Source organism: Plectropomus leopardus, chromosome 8 (assembly GCF_008729295.1).
Source record: "Plectropomus leopardus isolate mb chromosome 8, YSFRI_Pleo_2.0, whole genome shotgun sequence".
Classification (NCBI taxonomy): Eukaryota; Metazoa; Chordata; class Actinopteri; order Perciformes; family Serranidae; genus Plectropomus; species Plectropomus leopardus.
This window is the reverse complement of record NC_056470.1, coordinates 12,347,737-12,375,430: the sequence shown is the minus strand read 5'-3', so window position 1 is coordinate 12,375,430 and position 27,694 is coordinate 12,347,737. Positions and strand designations below refer to the sequence as shown.

Here is a 27,694-nt window from a genome sequence, read left to right as displayed (position 1 = left end):
CACTCAGTTTAAATTCTGTTTAAATAAATAAACTTGGACTTATCACACTGAAAGTAATTTAGTAATTTTTGGTGGTACAACAGAGCTCTTATTAATTTCAAATCTGGATTTACTCATTTTAAACCCAGTTTTACTAAACTCTGCTTAGAGCTAATCTTAGGTTAAACTAACCCTTGTTGGTGCAACCCAGCCCAATAGTGGATGGGCTCCAATGGGTTTTGATCAACAAGGGTGTGTGCAGACCTTGAATGACTGCTTGTAGACATAAACATCGTTGCCAATATCTGTCCTCTTGGTCTTGCTGAAAAGAATGAGGTCTTCAAAGAGAAAGATGCGGCGGACACATTTCTTCTTCCTAAAGAAAACTGTGAACTCGTCCTGGCGAATCAGCTGGCCCTGCTCTTTTAAATTCACCTGAGGGAGCAGAGAAAGAAAATAAGACTATCATAAGTTAATTTAATGACTGCGCATTACTGCTTTATATCTTATCTGTCATTTTAATATCTCACGTCACAATCCTGGATGGCATCCATGGTGAGCAAATCATTGCCGTGTCGCATCTGAAACCGAACCAGGTCCGCAGCAGCTTGGATCTCAGCCCTCTCCCGCTCCCTCTCACTGCTCGTTAAATCAGGCAAGTATGAACCTGCGCCACACACACTTTGCGCGCACACACTTGATGCGAGCAGTGTATCCTGGATCAAGTCCTTAGGCCTGTATGAGCCAGCCAGAGCGAGCATGTCCTGCAGCAGGAGGCTGTACTTGCTGATCCTCTGGATGGGCCTCAGCAGGTAGGATGAAAGGTCCATCATGTCCCCCAGCTCCTGCTGCTTCTTCTGTGAGGGAAAACAAAGTGGGACTATTAAGTCCTACAAAGGACCAAGACACACAGACTTTGTTGTTTATGTTTTTGCTTCTTTTTGTAGTCGCTCTGCATCTTTATGAGGTTAAATATGTCTCTTGGTCTTTTGTGTTGTAATGATGTAACTTGGTGTCGCTTTGAGGATTTGCTTTTCTTCTTGGTTGTTTTATGTCTCTTTGCAGGCATTTTATGTCTCCTTGTGGTTGCTTTGTGTTTCTGAACCAACATGCTGTATCTCTTTGCTGTTCTTTTGCCCGTTTCTGTCGTTATTTTTCCTTTGCATTTCTTTGTGGTCATTTTGAGTCTCTTCCTGGTCGATACATGTTAATTTGAGTGACATTTTGCAGGCCAGGAGGGCCCCTGACACTTTGGGCCCCTGGGCCTGTGCCTGGAAGGCCTGTTCAGTAATGCATCCTTGCTTACACTACCAGGGTGATGGGTTGAATGACTGCTACAGTCATCAAAGTTGATAATGTAACATGGAACCTACTCAAATAAAAAACTACAGTTCAGGCGTGATTTACAAAAATGAAATGTCCTAAAATGCGAACATCTGAGGAAGATGAAGCTGGTGTAATTTAAACAAAACAGCAAAGGGATGTGAAAAATCTGCTTTAGACTATTTCAAATGGGAAATTCTTGCATTTTATGTTCGGTTAAGACAACTGACCTTGAAGATGTCATGGCGACGGTGCAGAATCAGGGCGTCTGACAGAGGTTTGTTTTTGCTGTACAGAGCGTACAGGCCAAAACTTTCACTCTGTGAAAAGAACCCAAGTTCAGCCCGATTAGAAAATTACTACATTAATATGCCAACTTTAACTCTCAGGAGCCACATACATCTGCAATAGTAACACATTAATAATCTATCACAAACATTTGACTGAAATCTTGCTACTGTACATGTCCACTTCTGCACATTTCAAGAAGTTAGGTGGGGTTATTCTGTATATCACCATCAAATATTTTTCCATCAGTTAAAAGATACAATTCTTAATTAATTGTACTTGTACGGTAATAATAAAAATAGAGAAAAAAAACAATCAGATAATGATTCATAAACAAAATCAATTAAATTTCAAACATTACAAAAATATTATACTTTATAAACAACTATATCCTTTACAGGTGTACAGTTACTACTCACATGTCTGAGGAAGCAGCGTGCCACCATGGCGGGCTCCCTCTGGCAGGCCTCCAACTCTGGCAGGAAATAGTGGCTGTGGAAGTCATAAAGCTTCTCCAGGTTGCCGAAGATGACACCTCGCTTGCCCCTGAGGTCCTGGGGGACGTCTGGTCTGTCCAGCAGGGGGAGGTAGTGGGTCAAAATGTAGCCCAGTGAGCGGACGTACTCCCTCTCTGTGAAGACCAGCTCCTCCAGGACACGCTGCAGCCTCCTGCGAACACACACAGAACAAATATCTACTAACTTTACACACAGACTTGTCACCTACACCTACACTACAATAAATAAATGCATTTCAGTAATATGTTTTAATTATATTTATTTATGGATTTCTCCGCATATTTACAAACCAAGTAATAAAAGGAAAGTTCTTTGTTGATGTTTTTATACCAGTTCTGTGTACTGGGACTCTGTGTGCTAAGTCACACACAGGGTTAGGCAATGTGGAGAAAATCGAAAATTACAATATTTATGGGATACCGACATTGTCACAATGTTGTAGGTCTGAAAAAAATATTTGCTTAAATTAATCAAGAATTTTCTCAGTTTTTGGATACTTTGTTCACCGTGGAGGAATGCATGCGAAACAACTTTTTTTTTCCACAAAATCAATTTAACACAGGGTGAGTATTTTATATACAGATGATCATTTCTTCAGGTAAAGTATTCCTTAAAAAGGCTCAAGTTGTTATTAGGAGCCAAAAATGTGACTGAATATCCAAACCTACGACTTAGCCCATTAACTTTTTAACCCGATACATTGTTCTCATTTATAGCAGTCACTCTGTGTCGGTGAGGCCTGTTCAGTAATCCATCAAGTTGAGAGCAAGTAAAAAAAGAGAAACGAAGAAAAAACAGTACCTTTCGTACTTCATTGGAAGCTTAGAGACAGAAAAGAGTGCATGAAATCTCATTAACTCACAAAATTAGAAAAAATAAAGGCATGTTATTTATCTCACAGAATATTACCTTGCAAAGAAAATGATAGTTTGGATCTTTTTTTTCAATAATTAATGCAAGCGAATTTTACCCACGTGATAAACTTACAGGGCATTGCTGGCACTTTCCTGCGGACTTGCCAAACAAAGGGCCCCCTCATATCTCCCGATGGGCAGGCTGGAGTGTTTGCAGCATAAACTCCCGTTACCCCCTGCAGCGCCCCGGTCACTCATACAGGAGTCCTCTGAGCAGAAGCTCCCGTGGCGGGAGATCTGGAACTTTTGGGCTTCCTGGAGGATCCGACAAGACGGCTGACCATGATGGGAGCAGGAGGACGGGGATCGAACCCGCTGCTCTGGAGGAGTGGATGATCCCGCCGTCGCTGCTGCTGTGGTGCACGAGTCCTGGCTCACAGACCGCAGTCCAAGACTTCGTCCCCATGGAAACCACTGGCAGCCAACAGTGTGGGACTGAGACAGAGCAGCGGCGTCTCTCTCACTCCTCGTTCTGCTTGTCTGTCTCCTCCTTGACTCTCTTTCTGACCTCCTTGCTGACCTATTATGTGATACAAAGTCACCAGTGGTGGAAGAAGCCGTCAGTTCCTTTACTTAAGTAAAAGCACTAACAGCACACTTTAAAAATACTCTGTTTTGAGTTCATTAAAAGTAAAACTAAGCAAGTATAATTGGGAACATGTAATAAAAATATTAAAAGTAAAAGTACCCAATGCAGAAAAATCTAAAAACAAAAAGATAAAAAACAGCACACACCAAAAATTATTTTTAAAAAATAGAAAAAACACACTAAAAACAAATATAAAAAGTATAGAAAATACACACTAAAACCTCAAATTTACAAAAAATAAAAATATAGCAAACTAAAAAGTACAATATCTTCCTCTGAAATGTGGTAGAATAAAAGTATAAATTGACATGAAAACAAATAGTCAAGTAAAGTACAAGTACCTCAAATTTGTACTTAAGTACAGTACTCGGGGTAAATATAATTAGTTATATTCTACCACTGAGATAAAGACTGAACATCATAGAACTTCAGTGAACAGCAGTGTTTCAGGACTGTTTGGAAATGGCAATGAAACCAAAAATTCTAATTACTAAATCATATTTGAGTGCGATGAATACACCAAAAAAATACCTGTGCGGTGACTGAGGAGTGACCTTTGACCCCTGGTTGGTTCCAGCATCACTGTGATCCTCAGGTTTAACAATGATGTTACAGCAGGCTACAGTCGTTGAGTTAGTGTTGTTGGTGCCCAGGACTGGCCTTCTCTTCCCTAAATCCACCGCTCCCGACACAATGCCCTCCCACTGTGGGTGCCGAGGCCCTGGCGTTGACTGCACCACCAGACTCTGGCCCCCACGGGACGGAGTCTGAACGTTCACCACATCGACATAATGACATTCACACCAGCTGCTTGAATTTGGTTGTTGATGTATGACCTCCTCCACCTCCTGCATCCTCTCCTGAAGCTGCTGCCTCGCCTCCTGGCATCTCAGCCAGGCTACGTTCCAGACCTGCATCCCCCTGGAGCCCCTCAGGGCTCCAGCCTGGGCTTTCACCTCCTGAAATCTCTCTGGGGTGAACTGGAGGAACCTGTCTTGGAAAGTCTGGAGGGTCGAAGTGTCATTGCCTGGCAGTAAAACACAGGTGGTGGTTGGTTCTGAGGCATGGGCTGTACCGGTATCAGCTGTGGATGCAGTGCTCGGTATAGACTCTTGATTTTGGTATTGTATTGGCTGAGTGTTTGTTTGATTGGCAGATGAAGTCTGGTCATGGTCCTGCACTGTGTGGAGACTGGACTGACTCTGGTCTAGGTACTCAATGCATTCACTGGCCAGAGCTGTAGCCTGTTTGGAGATTACAGAGGTTGTCTTTGATTATGCAAAAGAACAAAAGTGCATGTTCTCATTTACTTGTTATTCTCAGGCAGAAGCAGTGTAACCTGACACAAATGTTACGCAGTGAGATTGTATTTATGCTGAAAACTACTCAGGGAAAGGTATAAAAGCGCTACAGATGTGATTGCTTTTTGGCCAGTTCTTGACTGCATGTTGTGTAGTTTAAAGGGTTACTTCAACCACAAAATGACTTTTTATAAATCAGTAAGTTGTGCTACATTACCTTGAATTTGTGAAGAAAACCTTTTCTCACATGCTTCCATGGAATATGGCAAACATATTGATTTATTGGTTGATTTGGGGCCACATCTAGCAATAGCAAAACTATATCAAAATGTTCATTTACCAACTCTCACAACTCTTGTACTCGTGCAATACAATCTAAGTCTCATTTATTTAGTTGTATGCTTAGTACTTCCCAGGTACACACACTTTTTCTAAAACTGTAATACTTGTGTTTAGGAAGAAGTAAGCATACGACTGAATAACTGAGACCTGAGGATTATACTGCATGAATTGTTTCATGCAGAAGAGTTTTGTAAGCAGATGATGATAAAGTTTTGCTGTTGTTTAATGTGGTCGCCAATCAATAAATCACCGTAGTTCACCTTATTCTGTGGAGTCATGCAAGAAAAATAAAGCTTTCTTCATGCATTCAAGTTAACTAAATATGACTAATTGTTACATAAATGGTCATTCTCAGGGTGAAGTATTCCTTTAAAAATTCGTCAGGTCTTTGCATGTACAGTAAAAAAAAAAAAAAAGAAAAACACATCATTAAGACATAAGGTGACATTTTCATGACTGCTGGAGTGCTGCCTTCTTCCCTAAACATCTTTTGGGTAAAATAAAAATCATCTGCATATAAAAATGTCTCCTTTGAACATGACAAACAGTTATTTTAAGACATTTAGTTTCTATGAAAAAGCAAAAGTGCATGAGCGTATATGAATGTATACAATTAATCTCTTTCCAAAGTAACGAAAATGAAAGTCATTTTTGAAGAGAAAAGAGCATCAAAACATCAAATATTATTTTTTTATGACTGATCCAAAACATCAAAAACATGGTCTACTCTGTGCTAATAGTCTCTGAAAAAGTATTTGATAAAACACTTCAATTATTTAATTAATTTAACACAGAATTACTGATTTAAGAATGTTTTCACATTTAAAAGTATTTGAAAAAGCTGCTCAGTTACATTAGCGTGTGATTAGTTAATTACGGCTCTGCATCAGGATGTATAGTTGTTAAAGTAGTAGTTCTACATTCATATACCATCGCTATACAATTGCATTCCTTCCAAGAATTATATTTGGGATGTATTTGTGGGTTTGGGTCCAAAACTGGTCTCAATAAATGTTTTCTCCAGGGTAAGAGCATGAGCTGCTTATTGATCATTTATACTTAATCACAGAATCACATATCTTCCACCAACCTGCTCACAAAAGTCACACACGTTGACCATGATCTGCAGCTCCCTGCCGCATGCCTCTGCCTTGCACAGAAAGTCCTCTAGGCCTGACTTGAAGGCGCAGACTAGTGTCCCGAACGCCTCCGTCTCCGGGTAGGAGAGCCCGCTCTGCTGGAGTTGCTCTGCCTCCGACACCAACGTCATGGCGTGGTGCCTTCGGTCCTGCAGGATGAGGGAGAGTGATGGATTCAGACAGGTGGACAGACAGAGACACACAAATGGAGCCACAAGGAGACGTAGACTCACATTAGCCTCAATAAGGAAACCGGTGAAGCTGTTGAGAATCTGCTCCATTCTGTCTCCAGAGTCCTCGACTGATTCAGCCTCCAGCAGGTGGCGCTCTCCCTCTACACTGAACCACTGTTGCATCTGAAGGAAAGATGTAAAACAATATTGTGCAAGTTCTAATCTAATGGTAATTGTCTTATTGCCTTTTATCAGTTTACTGTATTTACTTTCTGTATATTGCTTTAGAGAGTTAGTGGGTGGGAGGACTGTGCGCATCTTTTTTTTCACTCACCTATGGGTTTCTCTTTTTTATAGTGCATGTTTTAAAGAAGTGAGTTGCCATACGAAAGCAAATCTGCCCTTTTCTCTCAGTTAAAAATGAAAATGAAAATTGATGCAGTTCTTTATCACTCACGTGACTCAGGTGCTAGTGAAAGAACAAATGCCAACCCAGAACTAAGCAACTTTGAATGTTGTGCTTGCAAACAGTAAACACATACACGACACAAAACCATGGAAAATAGGGGGGCAGGTTGAAAATTCCTTTAACACACTTCATGTAATTTGAAAGTGAGTTGCATTTATCTGAACATCTGCAGGCTGATTTGATGGCCAGCTATCATATTGCACCTGGATGAAGTGTCCCTCCAGCTCTCTGATTTGCAGCAGATATTCAAGGTGTTCGAGTGACACGTTGGACCTCTGTACGAGGACGTGGGCCTGCTCCTCTACATGATTGTACAGGCTGGTCACTGAGTCAACCGCATCACTACATGTGGGAGAAAGAAACATCAAAGGCTTAAGAAAAATACAGAACATATACAAAATAATAACTGGTGTTCTTGAAGATATTAAAAGAGGATTAAGCAACATATAAACGTAACTATAAATGTTTAAATAACAAACACTAACTGGGAAAAACTGGCTTAAGAAAGCTAAGAGTGGTACAGAAACACTGACTCTCACTTTTGCTTTTCAGCTTTTGGACAAAATTAGATGTTGAGTGTTATGACTACATTTTGATCTAAAAATACCAGAAATATGATGGTGTATCCCCAAGTTTGTGACACCTGAGGGACAGTAGGTTACAGTTGGAATATTTGCTTTTGTCTTGTGTATCTGTATCTATATCTGGTTGTTATTAGGAGATGTTTTCATGTTTAATGATGACTGAATTATTATAGACCCTACGACATTATGATATGGTGGACACTTATTAATCTGCTCCTGTGAAGCTTGGATGTGCACCGGTGCAAGCCACCCTGTGTACAGATTAATGTTAACTGTTGTATGCTTCTGTCATATTGTTTGTGCTTTTATGTGTTTCCTATGTTTTTAGGCTTGCTGCAATGCACTTTGCCCTCTGGGACAAATAATAAAATTGAATTGTATGGAAATCACCTCCTATCAAATAATGAGCCTGAAAGCTTACTGCAGCTGCACAATAATAATTTTAGCCAGTAGTTTTTGGTGTGGTGATTTGCAAGAACATGTCTGGTAGTTTATTTTCCTGCAGCTAGAATATTTTATCACAGGGTATCAGGGGTCATGTAAATAAGCTCACTCCCCAAAAGAGTGCAATACTTAGGTTGATATGTATGTGTAAATGTAGCAGGTGAGAGCAGGAGTTTACCTGAGGTTTTCATAGTGGGGGTATTTGAGATCACTCTCCTTCCTCAGCCTCGCCAGGATGGCCCCACCCTCCCTCTGCAGGCTGACCAATCGGCTGTCCTCCAGTACATTCCTCATCAGAGTCCTCTGGTCCACCATGCACTGCTGCACAGTCTGTTTGACAAAAAGACATTTTAAGATTTGCAAGGAAACTTCTTCAATTCAACATTTTTGACATGGGCCGTTTTTCATATGCATTCACCAAAACTTAAACAGAAGTTTTTATCCTCCTAACACACACTGCATGTACTGTATTATCAGTGATAATGGAGTTACATAACTGAGAATGAACCCAGCCATTCAGGTCCAAAAAAGTATTAATGTACCTGCACAGTGTCTGTCCTCTGGGGCTCCTCTAACTTGCTGATGGCTCTCAGGAGAAGGCTGGATGCCTCATGAAGGTCAGACACAAATGGGAAGAGTTTCTAAAAAATGAAAGATGTGGACACGAGTAAATCATGAGTAATGAAGAGATAACTAGAGCGCTGCCTGACAAGAGAAAAAACAGACAGAGAGGACTGTCTCACCTGGTGCAGCTCGATCCAGTCACAGTGGCTGTGAGACAGTGTGCCGTCCAGCCGGGAGCTCAGCTGGCTCACCTCCACCAGCTTCAACAAGGCTTTCATGGATGTCACCACTTCAGTCTGCTTTAAGGCAACAAGTGTCAAAGTAACAGCACGTTCTCACAGCTGCAGAATGAACAGGGATGTTCTTACAACATTATTCGCTGTTTAACCTCCTCTGTCCTTTACTAAACATATATATATTTTCCCAGCAATGTTGTTTATTAACTCTGTATCCTTTTATGTAACATATAGTGTGATGAAATAAACTCAAACCATAAAATTGCACTAACTTGTTTTCTGAGATGATGACTCTTTTTTACAGATTTTTCATTAAATCTGTTTTAATTTTGTAAAATTGCTTGTTTTGGAAATCTAAATCTGTCCAAAGAGAATGAACTTGGAAGTTATGTTCAGATATTTAACCGGATAAGTGACTCAAAATGTCCCTAGCATAAATCCTCTGGAGGCAGTAAATGTCAAATTTTCATGGTAATCCATGTGTCATTATTGGGATATATTTTGTGTGGACCAAAGTGATGCACACAAACTGACTCATTAACTGACATCGCCATCGCTGTAGCCACGCTGCTAGTATGGCTAAAAACACGCCCTCATCAAAGAGATCATTAAAGTTTATGGCCAACTCTGACAGGTTACCCTTTCTGGGAAACCAAACTGACTTATTCCTCCATCTGCAGTGGCTAATAATAAAAGCTGCAAAGAATGAAAAAGCTGACCTGGATGCCGGGACACCTCTCTGGCCGAAGGCTGCTCTCCTTGTCCACCAGCAGCACAAAACTGTTTACTGCTTGAGGAGTCTGCTCCTGCAATAGTTTAAAACACACACAGACACACAGACACACAGACACACAGACACACAGACACACACACACACACACACACACACACACACACACACACTCACACACAAAAAACCAAATTAACTACATTGGTGCATCTTTGAGGGGGTGAGTTTCACACTTTTAATGATCATCACAAATAAATCGGAGTACATTTAAAACAGTCAAAAACATATGGCCATCAAAGGAGATGAATTTATTTTACATTTTGGAACTGATGCCAGCACTAGAAAACTGTATATTAGAAAACTGCATATTGTCTGTAAACAGCAGCACTCCAGACAAGAATAAACAACAACAGCAAAGTGTGATCTGCTGAAGTTTCTGGGCTTCTTACTTGAAGAGTCATCAAGGCCTTATAGAGCTGTGGCTGAGGATTTGTCTTCCTTGAATCACAAATGAGTGTCATCCCAGCCTCTCTGATTTCTCTCCTAGATACAGAGATAAAAACAGCAAATCAGAACAAAACAATGACAACAAAAAAAAGTTAAAAAAAAAAAACCACCCCTCCAGCACACCTTTAAAATTTTGGGGTTTTTTTTGTTTCAAGTCTGATAAAAATATTTCTCAGTCCATTCATTGATTTACTGGCTTATGAAGGTTACCTGGTGATAGTGCGGAAGTAGAGCAGCATCTGGAAGAGCTCCTGGCTTGTTAGTGCTGAACTCCACCCCGGATGGTGTCCATAGATCTCGACTATTACTCTGCCCGTCCGGTCTCTGCCACCTGAAGGGGTTAGAGGGTCCTTAAGGAGAACTATGTCCAACATGAAAGACTTCATTCTAATAAAAAAGGTAATATTATACAGTATGTAGGTGACTCTGGCACCTCCAGTCTTGTTAGGTTGTTTACAGTACTGTGATCTCTTTTTAAGAAGACCAAATGGCTAAAAAAAAATGTGCAACTACAGCAAAGGTTGCATGGACAAATAACCTGTATTGCTAACCCAGCATTTCTGACTTTTTTTTTCAGTAAAGTACCTCCTCTGAAATATTATTTCAGCCAAATACTCCCTGACCCTATCCCTATCATCCCTATCATCATATAAAAACACTAAGACTGTAAGACTGCATTGTAGTTGCATTGAACAACTTTTGTTCTTTATTGAAAAATAAAGAACAAAAGGCAAAGAAGAGAGACAGAACGAGTTAGAGCTAAACATAGTAAATGGGTGAGTTTTACCACCATTTCAGGAAAAAAGTAAATGTTCAAGACAAGAAAAAAGACAATAGGCATAATCGGCCCTATTAAAAAACAACAATCATTGTTCTCACAGGCTCTCTTTGTAACTTTTCTGTGACACACATTTACATGTAATCTCTCTCTGCTTTTAGGAAAGTATTAATGACAAATTTAATAAGGGCTGGGCGATTATTTAGATTTTAATTTCAATTTCGATTTTGGATTCCCTTGATTTTCAAAACAAGATAATCGAAATAAAACGATTATGTGCGGCATAATGAGTCAAACAACGTTGCTCTCATTTTGTCTTTTATTTTGTAAATCAAGCGTGAGCTTTCCACATGCTCTGCCAATCCCACCAAAGTCCAGACAGAAGTTCAGCTCGGGTTGAAAACAGAGTTACTGCATACTGACTCTCTGGCTGTTTCGAGACTTCGACGTCTTGCGCGTGCAGCGACAGAGAGAGCACGAGCGACAACAAGCACGCACGTCGTGGCCGCACCACAAAGCTTTCATTGTTTTTCAGTTCATTTGTAAGCCTATTAAAAACTAGAGATCATTCAGTGTTAAAAATAAACACGAGAGTTAATGTTCAATTACTGCATGATGTACTAAAGGCCAAAGAGTAATCATGTTAAATAATCATGTTTTCAATATCAATCAAAATAATCATGATTATCATTTTTGCCATAATTGAGCAGCCCTAAATTTAATACAGATATATTTTATGTCATCTAAGTTGTATATGTTGCCTTTTTACAAGAACTTTATCACATTACTTTTGAAAAGCTGAAAAACAAGTTTTTGATGTTATTTGCTGTATCTCTAACTGACTCACCCGTCAGAGATGCTACTCCTGAGTAGAGCGGGTGGGCTTTGGGGTCTGGGGATCCCAGGGGAAGGTGGTCAGGTCTGGGACGAGTAGAGGCAGGCTGGGAGATCTTCTGTGTCTCTGCTGCTGGAGGTGGATCTGACTGTGACAGTTTCTCCATTTGATGGCCATTTCTACTGGTAATGAGCGTACTACCAGGCTGAGCAGCATCTGTAGAGAGTGGATACATTTCGCTAAAGGGAGGCTAATAAATTCATAATAAAATGAATGTTATAAAACCTTCATGCTTAAAATCAAATCAGAGTAGAACACGTGACAACATGACTCTGTACCTGGAATGACCGTCTTCTTCCGGTTGATCTTGGGTGAAACCAGTCCAAAGGCTGTGCTGTTTTTACATTTGACCACATGCAACTGAGGAATCTCCGCACAGGAGCCAGTGTTTTCTCTCCTCCGAACATTGTGACCTTCAACAATGACGAGCGCACACTTCTCTGATGTGTCCACCACAGCTGTGGAGAGCGATGAGCATCTTCCATCTAATGTGGAGTCCCGTCTGTTATGTGGCGCTGAAAGAGATTTGTGAAAGTCTGGATTCACTCCTGTGGAATTGGTTCTGCTTTGTAGCCTTTCATGAGGCTTGGGGGTCATGTTCATCGCTGGAAATTCACCTGAAGTAAATGGTAATCCGCTGCGTTTGGCAGACTTGGCATCTGACTGATCATTTAAACTTGACAAGGCTCTGTTACTGTTTGCCCTCATTTCTGCGGAATTTGTCCTGTTCACATTGTGTAAACTGCCATAAGTTTTGGCCGAGTGTGTCTCCCTTGGTTCCCTGAATAGCAGAGTGGTCTTCTCAGTTGATTGTTCTGGTAGCCCACCAAACATTACAGCATTAGTTCCCCTGTAATCCACACAGGGGGCAGTGTTTGTGTCTCCTGTTCTCCAATATGGAACAGTGTTCATCTCTCCTGACTCCTTACAGATGGCTCCACTGACAGAGGAAGGACACTGCCGTTGCATCCTGGGATCAAACCACATTCCTTCAACATTACACCATGGATCCCCTATTTCTGGTGCTCTGTCATCACACTGTGAGAAATCACCATCCTCCTCTAGCACAGCTAACATATTCTCCCTCTCCCTCTCCTGTCCAAAGGTGACAGGGTTTTGTATAGCAGCCTGGTAGGAGTCTCGGTATCGACACCTCAGCTCCTGAGCTCTGGAAGTCTTTCCGCCTTGTCTTCTCCTCATGCAGGGCGTGCAGGGTTTCTCTGAGAAGCGAACAGTGCGGACACACTGAGAAGATTCAAAGGAGTCAGGGTGAGGGTGATGGGACTGGGAATGATGGAGCGGTGTTTCTGCAGACATGTTGGGCCTCTTTGTTACAGCAGCCTCTGATCTAGAAAGACTTTGTGGTTTTGTAGGTAACCACACATGAGCTTGTGACTGTCCTTGAGGTGATACCTGTGTGTTTGGTTGCCTGTGCGACTCAGTCTGTGCACGTGGTAGCATTGGTGCTTGTCTTTGTGGATATCTTTGCATTTGTTGTTCAACTTGTGAGTGTGGTTGCATTTGCATGTCTAATTTCTGTTCTTTATTTGCTGACTGAGCTCTACTAAAAAGCATAGTTGCCTGCAGAATATCAATATAATCCCCTTCTAATGCAGCGTGGCCTGCGGGCTCTCTCCTGCTTATATCTTTAATGTTTGTATCTTTATGTTTATCTGACCCTATATTTTCAACGATGACACCCTTATCTTCACCTTTGCATGTAATTATATCTCCACTTGCAGGGATGCATGTACCTGAAACAGCGCTTGTTTTTGTAGCTGTATTTGGATCTGTCCCAGTAAGGCAGCTGTCCCACTTATTAGGAGACACCCAGCCAATGGGCTTAGGCTCAGTTTCAGTCTCTTTCACTTTAACCAGCCTAGAAGAAGATGCAGTGCTTGTATCCACCAGACAGAGTGACACGGCAATGCCGTGCTTTGCTGGACATATTCTGGTCTCCACAGAGAAGGCAGAGGGATGTGAAGAAGATGCGAACATAGAATTTTGAATGGTTACAGGATACTTTTGTGGTGTAGATTCCTTCGAAGGAGAAAGAGGAAATGAACTATTTGAAGAAGAATTCTCAGGAAAGTTAGGAAGAGGTGGAGGAAGAGGAAGCGGAGGCGGTAAAGGAGGATATGAAGGAGGAGCAGAGGCCATACTACTCCCCGCACACACTGGCACGTCCACAAAGTCAGGCACGGCCACCCGTTTCCATGGTAACCTCAACACACCCTGTTCAGTGGCGAGCAGGCATTGGCTAAGAGGCGTTCCATTGCGGCCCTGGTTGATCTCCTTTAACCAGTCACAGCTGAATATGCAAGGATAAGAAGTTTCAGGGATCGGGGTCTCCTCGACCACTTCCACTATAAGCCCCTCCTCTTCCAGAAGGCTGCAGACCACGATGCGAGCTGATTGTTCACAGAATGGTGCCACCTGGAGATAAAAGTCGCCAGGCTGAAGTAGCAGGGGGTTGATGGGAGCGAGGTGGACGACAACTTGGTCATGCAAACACAGAGGCCAGCCCTCACACAGGAAAAGGACATCAGAGTACTGAGCCTAAAAGAGGACAAGAACAATGACTTTGTAGCATTTCAGACATTATAGAGGTTTCAACATTTTTGTTTATTTTTATCAAGATATTAAATTAAATACATCATCCACAAAATGATCATTTGTATGTCAATTATTGTGCTGCACTGAATTTGTGGAGAAACTGTTTTTTTCGCATGCTGACGTGGAGAACGATAAATCAAAAAAATAGGGAATTCTTGATGAATTGAAGTAAAGTGGGCCGTGATTTACAACAGGAGAGTTACATCAAAATATTGTTTTGCAAACTTTCACACATCTCTTGCAGTAAAGTCCAAGTCTCAATTAGAAAATATGCATGTGTTCGGGAAGTACTGAGCATACAACTGGATACAACTGAATAAATGAGACTTTATGTACATCGCACAAGTTGTGTGAGAGTTTGTAAACAGATGTTTAAATATAGTGTTGCTCTTGAAAAAGCAGCTCTGTTTTACATCAATTAATCAAGAATTTTCTAAGTTTCTGGATTCTTTGTTAACCATGGAATCATGCAAGAAATAGTGTTTAGAGTTAGGTAGAGTTTTCTTCACAAACTAAACATTACAGAGTGAGTTGTTGATATACAAATGTTCATTTTGTGGGTGAAGTGCTGCTTTAAGTTCATTAAAAAGATCTCAGGGCGGCTCTGTTCAATATTATTAATATAATGGATGTATGTCTCTTAAGACTCGCACACAATTTAAAGACAGTAACTTACACATGCAGCCTGCTGCACGGTGTCTAAGATGTGCTTGGCCGGGACCAGAAAGTCCAACAGACACCGCAGGGCGTCTCCCCGATAACGACTATCAATGATTTGGAAAAGCTGGCTGAGAAGAGTGGGGGCGGTGGCCTCGAAGGGCGGGTAAAGCACCGACAGCAGGTTCTGGATCGAGCTTTCCAGAGAATCAAGGTTCTGAAAACAAAACAGAGAGCAAGAAAAGGTTTAAGAAAAGCCCTACTGGTTCATTAGTATGTGCAATATACAGCAGCTGTGCACTACTTGGACCAGTTGTCATTTAGCCAGTAATTTATCAAATCTAAACTTTACATCAGTAATCTGCAGATTATGGTTAGGATAAAGGAAATAAGTGAAATTGCCCATTCCAATTTCCAGAGGCACAAGTCCTCAGATTGCTTGTTTTGCCTCACCAGTCAAAAACCTTTTCACTCAATAAATGACAGGTAACTGATTATTAAAACTGCCAATTAATACTCTGACAATCATCTAATGAATTATTTGCTCTTTTCTTTTGAAATTATGACTGTATCATTCATGTGAACTAGAGAAATCAACAAAAATCATTTACTTAAATCCTCTGTAGTCTAAACAACAGGAAGCCTGGAGTCGGTCACGTTCATCTCACTGGCGTCTCTCACAGTAAATTACACAGGCCTCGTCCTCGACCTCATGGCCTTCTGAGAGAATAGCTTCGCAAACACAAACACTCATCATTAAACATATAGTCAGCCAGCCTGACAGAAAACATCCAAGTCAACACAGTGTGTGATGGCTGGTCTCAAGGTTAGCTAGCCTCCTGGTTTATAGTTTCACATTCCCTTTGACCTGAACTCGTGGCCTGCTTCCCACTTTTAGGCCCTGCTTTATATAGCAGCAGCAAAGGCCACAGCAGTAGACCTCGGGGGTTAATGTATATGCATGCATTGCTAAGGCTCTATGGGGAGATATATGACATGAGGAAGGGTTGTGTGTGAATGTCGACGCATAGTATGAATGTTGCTGCCATTTTCCCCCAGGCATTTGTTCAGTGTCATTTACTGTGCGATTGCATCAGTGTCAGAGTAGAAGTAAGGAAATGAGTCTTAGTTTGAAAACCTTCCTCATCCCATCATTTTGGGAGAATAGTTTGCTTGCAATCACGCAACTATTGTGACGTGCCAAACTGTGGGATGTGGGATTAGCACCCCAGGGAGGACATTTTTCTGTAGGCCAACCTGGAAGCTAATGTCGCCCTGGTTCCCTAGTCAAAAAGCCTATGGGATTTTTCCATTGAAAAATTTTTTAAGACACATAAAAGCTTTAAATTTTGCAAGGAGGGTATTCACTGATGTATTTTGTGTTGTAGATGTAAATATGAAAGCCTCTTCAACTCTTGTCAACCAAAGACCTTATTTCAGGCATCTAACCAAAAACCCATTCATAAACCCACAGAGACAAGGCAACGGGAGATGCTAAAATGCTGGACTCATTTCCAGGTTTTAGGACTCATTACTTGAGTTCTTTATTGGAAATGGAGAAACTTGATGACATAAACGCATTAGATAATCCCGCAGGCAGCAAATATCAGAAAAGTAAAACTCATGTTTGATGTGAACCATGCAAAACAAAGAAAAGTGATTTTTTTCCACAAATTGACTGACTTGCTCAGTGTGGACATAATCATCATTACAAATGGCCTCGACCTCCTCATGTTATTAAAGTTACACAGCAAGCCACTAAAAGGGTACAGTCCAGTGGACTATAGGTCAACTATTTAGTATGCGGTTGGGTTCCCGACTGAAACGACTGCAGTCTTGTTTTCAGCCAGGTGAGTAAATGTACTGGAGTATATCAGTCTTTTATTTTTCAACTCCATACATCCTGCGGTCAGGTTAACTATAGCTACTATTTCACAAGGGTTTCTCGCATACCCACTTCCTCGTCAGTAACCTACCTACCTTGTAGTACACGCAACCTCCTCAACCATCACTACACCATTGCAAAGAAGCTGCACATTCATTTGCTATCTGGTGGAGAATTAAGTCACATATCTGTTTGTTAAAATCATTCCACTGAACTCAAGGGTGCCCAGCTGTGAGGAAAGACAGATGTATATAGGGAGATGGAAACAAAGAAGGGTGTGTTAGGGTGTAATGAATTATGTCCCTTCAGGCTAACACTGGCTCAGTGCCTCAACATCTCTACTGTCTAATGTGCATCTCGTTCTCTGCACCTTGGAAAGAAAAACATTGTAGTGTTCTTCAAAAGGCCTTCAGTGATTTCTTTAGACTTCTTCAGACTACTTTGTTTTTGTTTCAAGTTCAGTCAGACTTTGAATGGAATTATTTAGAAACATCAGGATGCATTGCTCTGTGTCTCGCGCTGAGCTGTCATTATTATTACCAGCGGCAGATGTAGTGATTTGGAGGCCTGGGGCCACAGGCACATTGCCTTATTTTCTTTTAATCTAATATAAAATATCCCTAAAATTTGTCTTCAGTTTACTAAACGATAGTAAAGAAGTCCCTGAATTGCTTCAGGGACTTCTTTACTATCATCAAAGGTTGGGAACCACTGTTTTAACCTAGTCTTATTTCGCTAAAGCAAATATGGTCTTCCACCCTCTCTGTCTTATCCCCTCATATTATAATCTAAAAATGCTTGACTCTCAGCCAGTCCGCAGCCCCCACAGCTCTACAAACAACACTGTGACTCAGAGCTTTCTGGTCAGTCCTGCCACACCCTGCTGGGACAAAGCACAGTGACGGTCATCATGATAACATGGAGGAGGAGGAGGAGGAGGAGGAGGAGGAGGGTAATGGAAGCAGACGCAACAGTAGCTGAGGATGGCGGCACACTCAGGAGCACAATGTGTACTGTGAAACATATTCAGCTCACAGCTCATAGAATTTTAAATAAATGCTTCCCTATCCTAAATATAATGAGCACCTGCTTCATCAACTCTGAAACATTATCAGTAAGTGTTTTTGCTGATGGAGGAGTGGGATTCTTGGTAATAGCAGCTTAAAAACTGCAGAAATATAAAAATGAATGTGACCTTAAGAGGGAAACTAAACAGTGATGTTGGGCTGGGTCCCCTGGCAACAGTGACAGGACATGCAAATGCTTTCAAGCCTTTGGAGCGCTTACAAAATGAGAGTGAAATTTAACTCGGAGCGTGTTAACCCTGCTGGTAATATGAGTCAGCTGTGAGAAGAAACACCCATCACCAGTTACTGTATGTCTGCTTACCAGAATACATACTGTAAAGCTGTTTCCAGCATAAATGCTTTGTTGAGTGTGTGTTATTTTATTTATGTGTGTGGATAAGTGGACTATATAGAGCTGTCTTTCTACTCAGGCCGGCATACTGTTGCTGCAAATTCACACGGCTCTATATAAACACCCAGATCTCTCTCACTCAGCCACTGAAATAAATGACGACTCACATTACTGTGTATAAGATGTCCCAGTGTGGGAGCCGAGGACAGTTTGAATATCTCTGTCCAGTATCATTATGAAACAGAAATAGTCTCAAAACATTCCTGATGCCAAGCAAGTTCCTGCCTGGACAAGAACTAAATATTTAACAGTGGAAAATGGCGAATGGTGACTTAATGCATTCCGGTGGGACATTTGTCTTCAGCTGTGATATTAAATTGTTTTTGATGAACAGTTTTGTTTCATAAATAAAAAATAAAATAAAATGCATTACAAAATATAACACAAAATACTCATACAAACCCCTCAAGCCAAACTCATCCTTACTACATACGCAATTGACGTTTGTTATCATTTTAAACACGCTCCATCATATGCTGTCGACACAAAACAAGACAAAACTGCAACTCCCCACAAAGTGTGGCCTATGTCAGGAGCCCTCTAAACAGTTTAAGTATTATTTGATGAAACATTTATAGAACATCTTTTTGAATGCCGTCACTCCATCTCTGTAGCCCACTCTTGGAGTGAATGCACCCCTTCAGTCTTACATCCTCTGAGAAGATTCTGCCTGCCTGTCATAACTCTAATTTGGACCATACTTGAAATTTATTTATCTCCTCCCATTAAATCTACAGTTTGTGACGTTTATAGAAAAAACACTTTCAACATATTTGCTGAAACTGTCACATTTGTTTTCGCTGTCTGTCTCATGAACTTCTCTCAGAATATATTGACAGTTTTAGAAAATTGGCCAAGAAGTTACTATCATAAAAGTTGCTAACTGTAGCTTTAAGGCTGATCCATCACCTAAGACAGATACGCTGGGGCTGAATGGAATTTGGTTCTCTGAAATGTCGCAGACATTAACAAATTACCTGTCCTGAATTCCTGGAACTTTGTCACTGGACTTTAACACGTGAGTTAGGTGACCCTCCTCGGACATGCATTTCCAGCACTTCTCTTAACCCAATTCTAAACGATCTGGAGGGAGTCCAGTAGAAACGGTGCACGATCTTAAATCAAATGACCCTCACTTCCTTTAACATTGTTTAAATATATTTTTACAAATCCTATCCCTCTCATCATCCTCCAGTGTCAGCTTCAGGTCCTTTTCCCATGTCTTCTTGAGAGCTGATAAAACTGCATTACCCATTTTTTATTTATTTATTTATTTTTTAAACAATTTAGCCTTTGTTATTCGATAGTAACTGGCAGAGAGAGACAGGAAATGCTGGGGAAGGTGATGACAGGCAGCAAAGGTCCCAGGCTTCAGCTGAGCAGTTTTATTGCAATTACATGCTACACATCTTACACCCATAAATTAGGCCACCAGGATGACCCCGACTGTGTCAATAGATGGAAACTACAGTTTGAAAAAGTACAAAAATCATTCATTCATCTGGAGAGCAAAGTCATAGATTTTTCATTATTAGATTCATTATTTCAACTTTTGGGGAGGGGTGTGTAGGGCAACCTATGGTCAAAACAAAGGCCCTCTGCTACTTTCATGATTTTTTTGGAGGATACCAAAACTACACATATGCTGAAAAAGAAAAACATTCACACTGCATGTAAAAAGAGAGAGGTAATCTCACATTCAGTGTCTTTAAGAATTTAACAAAAGAAAACTGGAAAAACATTAAAAGTATCACAATTGCTACTATTCACTAACTTCAGGTAAACATGAATTTTGTCTTTACTTTTATTATTTAAAAAGGTCTAATGAATTATACTCACAAATATCCAGTCTGTGTAATATCATGTTAACGAAATGCCTGAGAAATATGTGAAGCACAATAAGCACAACTGATGTGATTTGGCCAAACTTCAAAGCATCCAAACACACTGATACTGCCTCTAAATAAGCATGAAAAGAATCCATTTCCTGTGTTTACGTCTGTGGTTTTTCATCTTTAAAAGAAGAGCTGATATACACAGATTCCCTACTGGATTACACAAACTACTTAAAATTGTTTTCCTACTGCCCACACAGAGAGGGAAAAGCTGAGGGACAGACATGGATTTACAGGGAGGAGCTCGTTCTTCTGAATTCCTTAGACACTTTTGGGAGTCTTTTGGATCTGCGTGTTCCTCACAATCTTAACTTTTCTGATACTTTGAACTGAAAGTGTGCCATATCATATCGCTCATGATAATACCGATAATTTTTAATATGATAAGAAAATTTTATATCGTGATATTGGCAATCTGAGTTACTGTTAGTTACTGACTTAAGACCTGAAAGATCATATATGTTTATTTTATTTCCTACATTTTTGAAGGCAAACTGTTATGTTTATGTTGCCTTAAAACTATTATTTTGTTACAACTGTGTTCCTGAAATTAATAAATATTCTCAGTATTTTGTCATATTGTAAAGAATATCAATATTGCCAAAATACCACGACCACCCCTACTTTGAGCAAATCTTGTTTTTAAGTTGAAACACAATATATTTTATTCAGATTTATTTTCTAAAAAAAGGCTTAACAGTGAACTGTTACCATACTGCATGTATCCCTACAACTGCACATAAATATTAACAAACAAAGGGAATGAGTGTCCTGATTTTATAAAAATTTATAAAAAAAATATTTTAAAAAGCCACACTGGTTAAGAAAAGGACATTTAACAGGTGTGACCTGTGTCCTCAGTCATGGCAAAAGCACCCTTTTCAAGAACTCACTTTTGATGGATATAGTGATATATTCATATAAGATAGCTGATATTACAATTCTGCTGACTGGTCCAATTTTATTGACTGCCTAGTTGATTCCCGATTGATTCTCTGTTCACCTACACAAATTTTCAGTGTCAGCGCAACTGTTTTATCATTTCTGAAGCAGTGGCACTCGTGCGGAAAGTGTCAAATACATGATATTTCTGCACATTGCTGGTTTATTTGCTCTTACCTGAAATGACCATTTTACAAACATCACAAGCTGCATTGTTGCAGCCTTTCTTAATGGAATGAGGCCACAGTTTGGACTGTTTCTTCCTCTCTGTCATGACTTCTTGTAGCATGCTTTGTTTAGTTTTTTTTACAACATGCAATAGCCAGAAAAACATGCTTGCAGTGATAACAGGAACTGATAAGCTCGGAGGCTCAATTGTCAATTGTCATCCTTACACTGGCAGTGATCACAAAGCATTTTTGCTTTCACATCAAAAGTGTTTCTTTTTGTGAAGATGAATCGACTGAAAGGTATAATTCTAATCACATTCAGGAGCCTTAATTCTAACAGCTAATCACGCCTCAATTAATTACTGTACAACTCAAGACATTTGGGCTACAATCTCAGCCTTTCCTATGAATTTCTGAGTCTAGAGAGGCAGACTTATTAGTCTATGTCCATTACCTTCACATTTTACCCGTGTATCCTCCTGCTGGGTCCCTCCTACTGAGAACAAATCAGAGGAAGTATGAGTCCCTAATGTGACTTTTAACCACCTGGAACATTCTTAAATACTGCTGTATCATTTTTAGATGCTGACTCAGTGAGGAGTGAAGGTCGGGGGGATGAAGGATACTCTGGCTAAATGAAATGCCTCAGCTAAATTCCTATTAACTGCAGGAGAACTTGCCTGTATCCAACCTCTGCTGGAAAAGTCTCTAGACTAAAACTTCAGCAAGTTTCCTACTCACCTTTCTCAATCATAGAAATCTCTGCAACACTGCACACAGGTATCTACTGGTCTGTATCTCCCACTCAATTAATAATTTACACCTAAAAAGACACTGAACACCACCCTGCAGTATGTGACCGTGTCACAAGAAAAGCAAGGTTTGAACAAAAGAGATTAATGATGTAATGTGAGTGCAGATTATTTACTCTATTATTAAGTATTGTTATAATTAATTGCATTGTGATTGACGCGTTAATGCTGACAGCCCAGCTGAAAATTGTCATTATTTTTTTTACTTTTTTTCCTGACATATTGTAGTATTTCACATCCCTTTTGTTTTGCAATTTGTGGAATTTAAACACTCTTTAACACTATAAGACTTCAAAAGCAGAAACAACTACAACAAATAGAGGCTTTCTGCATCTGTGCTCTTCCTCTTAGCAGGGAGGATTCCCACACTAACGTCTCCATCACAGCAGTCCGATGAATGCTGTTTCCAGCCTGCAGCTCTGATGAGCTATTCACTGAGCACGACAACTTTCTGAATGACAGCAGCTCTCGTGCCCTGAACAGGAAACACCGATAGTGACGGACAATCTGAACTATTTGTAATGTGAAGGAACATTCAATTGTGCAGTAAACGGATTAGCACTGACGCAGAAGTTATGCAGTAATGAAGAGTTCCCTTTGTTAAAACAGATGCCTGAGATACTTGAAGAAGCAACATGTCAATACTACTAATCACATTTTCTGTTTCTTCCTTCAGCTGTGAATTGCATTTACAAGTCTCTAAGGTAAACTTCAAGTATTATTTTAATATTAAATAATGAAGCTCTGCATAAGTTCGCCAATCAAATTTTGCCATGTTCTCCAATCATGTTGATGCTGTCAATCTTCGAATCTGTTCTCATCTCTGCTGCTGTCAACAGTCATTTTAAGCAGAACTGTCACGCCCTCCTCCGCCCCATCTGCCTCCTGCCATCATATCCAGTATCCAGGTTGAGCTCATCAAAAGTCCACTCCTCATCACTTCCAGATCCTCAGCTCCCTCTTAATCTCATTGCCACCACCCGCATCTAGACTCTATAGCAGGGTTCCCTATTCTGCTACGGCTTCACCTCCCTCCTTATATACACAGTGTTTTACATCATTTTGGGGTCTAATCACTGAGGACTATTCACGTTTCATACTTATGTGCACAAGTAAATAAATATTTTTTTTACTCAAAACCCATCTCTCCCTTATACAACATTCCAAATAAAGATTTGAGCTGAAAATACACACCAGATATTTCCAGGTTGCCCCCCAAAAAATCTGGTATTGAGCATTTCTTGGATAAATAATTTATTCCTGTGCTATTTATAGCTTGAAAATCTGCAGCATGAAAAGAAAAAAGGTACAAAATTCCATCTTTTATCAAAAGGAGGCTTTACTTTTTTGGACTAAATGGATTTACCTAACGTTGTACCTTTTAGACTAAAAGCTGCACCTTCAGGGTAAAAGGTACAAAGAGAGTCACAGAAGTTTTTTCTTTATCTGTTTCTGAGTGCAACATCCTGTGGCTCTCTACCTCAACACACCCGGTGACACCCGAGCACAAGCACAAACCAAATTACACTGAGGTCGGACATAAACACAGGCTGAGTGGAGCTACTGTACATGACCACTGAGGCACCGAGACAGCCAGACAGTATATTTAGTAGCTTCACAGGGATCAGCAAATTGGAGCTTGCGGAAGGCAAACACTAATCATGACGGCCTTGATCAGCAGGACGGTTTGAAGGTGGCTGTAAAGTAGCAGTCAGGAGGCAGCGAGGCCTGTCTTTAAGTCATTAAAAACACGTCAGGGAATTATGAATGAGCCAAGACTTTAAGCACGTCTTTAAACTCATCGCAAGCTAGTTGACGTGTCTGCGATGTGTGTGTGCGAGGTGTGTTATTATATCAAAGTGTGGCTTAGCTTTCACTGACATACTCATCTCATCTGTAATTGGCCCACAGCTGTGCTTAATGTAACTCACGCCAGCAGATTTCATTACAAACAACCAGAAATGATCACTTAGATATGGGTAAACACAGATGAACTCAGTCATGCTGATCAGGCCAAACATCAAAATATATGATGTCAAATCTTTTAAATGTTGACTCCTAAAACTGTGCAGACATATACAGATCAAATCATTATCTCACTAATTGGGAATTACGAATCAAATAAATCTTTATTAGATGTTTGAGTGTATTCATATGACATGCAGCTCTGCAAAAAAACTTGACTAATAAAAAACCTTTGATGCACTGAATACAAAAACCAGGCAGAGAATCTCTTCCCTTTTACTTAACTATCCTGTCTTTCCCAGGTATTAAGACCGGTAACAGGTGATGTGCTCACAACTCAAGATCATTTGGCTGGAATTAGTGCCTTATGCATGTCGCATTGTCAATAAACCTGACTTTTTGCTTGCTAAAATAAGGTTTTACATATCCATTTGACTGTATTTCAAAATTTAGATATGTGGGTTGGTATAAATATGGGTATGCTGCAAATACCTGCGTGTATGTCTGTACATATGGATGCATTTACTTATGTACTTATGTAGGAAAACTTGGTCAATATTCTGTTCGTCCTGCTTCAATTATTTTAATTAAAGCAAAATGTGTCTAGTGGACTAAAAATTAATTGATTTTATTATAGTAGGCTACCAAAAGTTTAATAAGTATTTACAAAATTTATAATTCCTATTAAAAAACAATACTTGGCAACCGTATATCAATAAAATATGGCCATGCAAAATATCGCGATTCAATGCTGTATGGTTTTTTTTCCCCACAGTACATATATATTGTACTGGGTTGATTATTGAGTGGTTCCAATTGTAACAACAATCCGCTTATTTGGGGATTATGATGTTGTTGATGGTTACTGTATTTTTTGTATTATTATTGGTTATTTAATTATTTATGTATTTTTCTCCCTAATTTGTTTACTTTTAGTGTTTGGGGAGGTTTGGTTCTTGTATGTCTGTGTGTATATTGGCTTAAAAACATACAAAAAACATATTAAAAAAAAGAAAAAAATGGCTCATGTCCACACCCATCAAAGTAAAACATTTTGAACAGCTGCCTCAGAGCAGCACCAGTTCAGTCAACCCGTCAACTCAGGGTTACTGTCAAAAGTTCTTAGTATCATCAGACAAGTTGCTGCGGACTCTGACTGAAGATGCCACCTACTTCCTCTCCAAAGCGACATAAAATAGTGTGCTCCGCATAAAGGTGAGGTGATGATTTGTAGTTTTGCAAACAGAGCTGTTGCGCTGACTGTTGCGTATTTTTCATTGAATCATCGAGACGGGACAAGACGTCTTTCTGCTGAGAGAAAAAGGATGCTCTGTGTAACCTGGTATACACAGGAACAAATACCCAAACATTGAGGTCACTGCCAAAACAGGAATAGTCGGGTTAATGGACTCAATGGTTTCAACGAAACGGCAAATATGCAGGAAACAGGGCGGGAAAATCTCAGCTGCACACACACGAACACACACAGTGTCCTGCCAAATCAAACCTAAAGGAGAGCTGGGCGGGTATTTTAAAATTCAGCTCCCTACATAACATCCTCCCAGTCAGTGAGAGTCAAACAAAATCTACTTTATGTGCAACAGGGTAACACCCTCTCTGCAGCTGAGGTGTGACAACACATACATTCAGAAACGTCCTCGTCGGGACACGCAGGCTGAGAATCTCAAAAGGCCAAAGTAAAAGAAAGTTGAACTTTCCAAATCTAACAGCAATGATTTCTATCATCAACTCCCTTATGCTGCAGGGTGATTTCTTCTCCTGCATGGCTCACATGCCAGAACATGGGGATCCAGGAAGGAGGCAGATACACTGGCCGATTTGTGAAATCTGCGTTAATGCTCTGTAACCTGAGACCTTTACCTCGAGTCAAAACAGTCCAGCAGAGAGCAGCAGCCAGTGGGAGCTATGGCAGCTATGCTGTACACAGTCAGAGCGCGTACATGTTTCAACATAAAGGACCACTTATCAGCACGTAATAAATAAATAACTGTATTAAAAAAGGAAAAAGTTTTGTAATAGTCATGTTACCATCAAAATACAAGAACTTTCTTGAGGAATGGCTCATTCATGATGTGTTAAAAGAGGCCAGATATGTATTATGAGATGTTAAGGGCTGCTAGGGATGATTGTCATGATATATTTCAAGTAACTAATTAACCATTTCTTCTATAATATTTAAGATAATATGGAAAATGCCATAAAATGCAAGTGCAAGAGGACATCGTCAATGCACTTGTTTTGTCTGACCAACAGCTAAAAACCCAAATATATACATTTTACATAAGATGTACAATAGAGGAAAGCAGTAAATATTAAATTGGCTAACATTCAGCATTCTTGCTTGATGGAGAACAAACAATTAATCATTTGACAACTGTCTGTTTTAGACTGATCTATTAATCGACTTGTTTCAGCACTTAAGATGTTGTGTAAGACATTCAAGTCACCTTCTAAAGTAACACAAAGCACCTCACCCTGCTCTGTCATCTCACAAAGAGGCTTATGATGGGAAAATGATGGATTATGAGTTTAACGCCACAAAGATGAAACGGCACAGGACGTCCAACACATTTAAACAGGTTAGTCTTCATATAAATACAAGCTCAGGATTTTAAATAAATCTGCCAAAACTTTATATTTGCAAAATAAATCAATAACAAATGTGTAACAGCCCGGTAGTAACAGCTTACAAGAGCCAGATTGGAGGAAAGATGTCTTTTAAGATGAACTACATGATCACTACGGTCAGTTTAAAGTTCACTTATGATTCTAAAGTGATCGTTATTGCAAACAAAAAGAGGCACAATCCTGTGCAACAGAGACAGAACAGACTGGAAGTGAAAGCATCTCACAGCAAACAGAGCAGATTGTTATATTACCATCTTCCTTTCTGCATGCTGTCATTCCCATTCATCACAACATCAGCGGCGTCTGAAATAATCCAAAAGGAGTGATAGTTATCTACAGAGCTCCTGCTCGGTGTCTGCCAGACCAAAATGAAATCCATTCTGCCCAGACGCTTCACAGCAGAGACAGTGAGGACAACCTTAAGCCAGCTGGATGAGCATTCGTCAAGTCCTCAGCTGAGCTGCACTTAGTCTTTGATTTGTCTTGTTTTCCTCTCCCACTTTCCCTGTCCGTGTCTCTGATTTACTGTGCTCTCTCTGCTCTCTGTCTCTGCATCTCGCTCTGTGTTTGCTCTTTCCCTCTTGCAGCGCCTCGAGTGCTGGGTGACGGGCGCTATGTTTGTCTGAGAGGGGCAGCGTTACCAAACATGAAGAGAGGTGAGAGAGGGAGTGGGGAGAGAGAAACAAGCCTCACAGTAAATCCAAGTACAGGCAAGTGGTAAGGTTTTGCTCTGTGGCGTATTCTTGCTTAGATATGTACACACATTTTCACCCTCATTAACCTACAGTATAATGCCAACAAGGAACATGAACCTTTGTACCAAAAGGCTATGTATGTGTGTGTGTGTGTGT

The 27,694-nt window shown here is 40.3% G+C and overlaps 1 protein-coding gene across 3 annotated transcripts in view; it reads right to left on the bottom strand.

Moving 5' to 3' along the window:
* LOC121947331 overlaps positions 1-27,397 on the bottom strand; it is a 33,517-nt gene extending 6,120 nt beyond the window's left edge. For all 3 annotated transcript variants that reach the window (XM_042492332.1, XM_042492334.1, XM_042492335.1), the window contains exons 1-19: positions 27,095-27,397; positions 15,066-15,263; positions 12,052-14,332; positions 11,726-11,929; positions 10,311-10,431; positions 10,043-10,136; positions 9,583-9,669; positions 8,807-8,923; positions 8,606-8,704; positions 8,242-8,393; positions 7,239-7,377; positions 6,627-6,749; positions 6,345-6,542; positions 4,143-4,855; positions 3,096-3,542; positions 2,010-2,259; positions 1,533-1,622; positions 510-836; positions 244-414 (exon numbers count right to left, since the gene is read on the bottom strand). In XM_042492332.1, the coding sequence (XP_042348266.1) occupies positions 244-414; positions 510-836; positions 1,533-1,622; positions 2,010-2,259; positions 3,096-3,542; positions 4,143-4,855; positions 6,345-6,542; positions 6,627-6,749; positions 7,239-7,377; positions 8,242-8,393; positions 8,606-8,704; positions 8,807-8,923; positions 9,583-9,669; positions 10,043-10,136; positions 10,311-10,431; positions 11,726-11,929; positions 12,052-14,332; positions 15,066-15,263; positions 27,095-27,097 (5,814 nt within the window). In that variant the 5' untranslated portion in view covers positions 27,098-27,397. The remainder of the gene's footprint in view (positions 1-243; positions 415-509; positions 837-1,532; positions 1,623-2,009; positions 2,260-3,095; positions 3,543-4,142; positions 4,856-6,344; positions 6,543-6,626; positions 6,750-7,238; positions 7,378-8,241; positions 8,394-8,605; positions 8,705-8,806; positions 8,924-9,582; positions 9,670-10,042; positions 10,137-10,310; positions 10,432-11,725; positions 11,930-12,051; positions 14,333-15,065; positions 15,264-27,094) is intronic.
* Between the last annotated feature and the right edge of the window lie 297 nt (positions 27,398-27,694).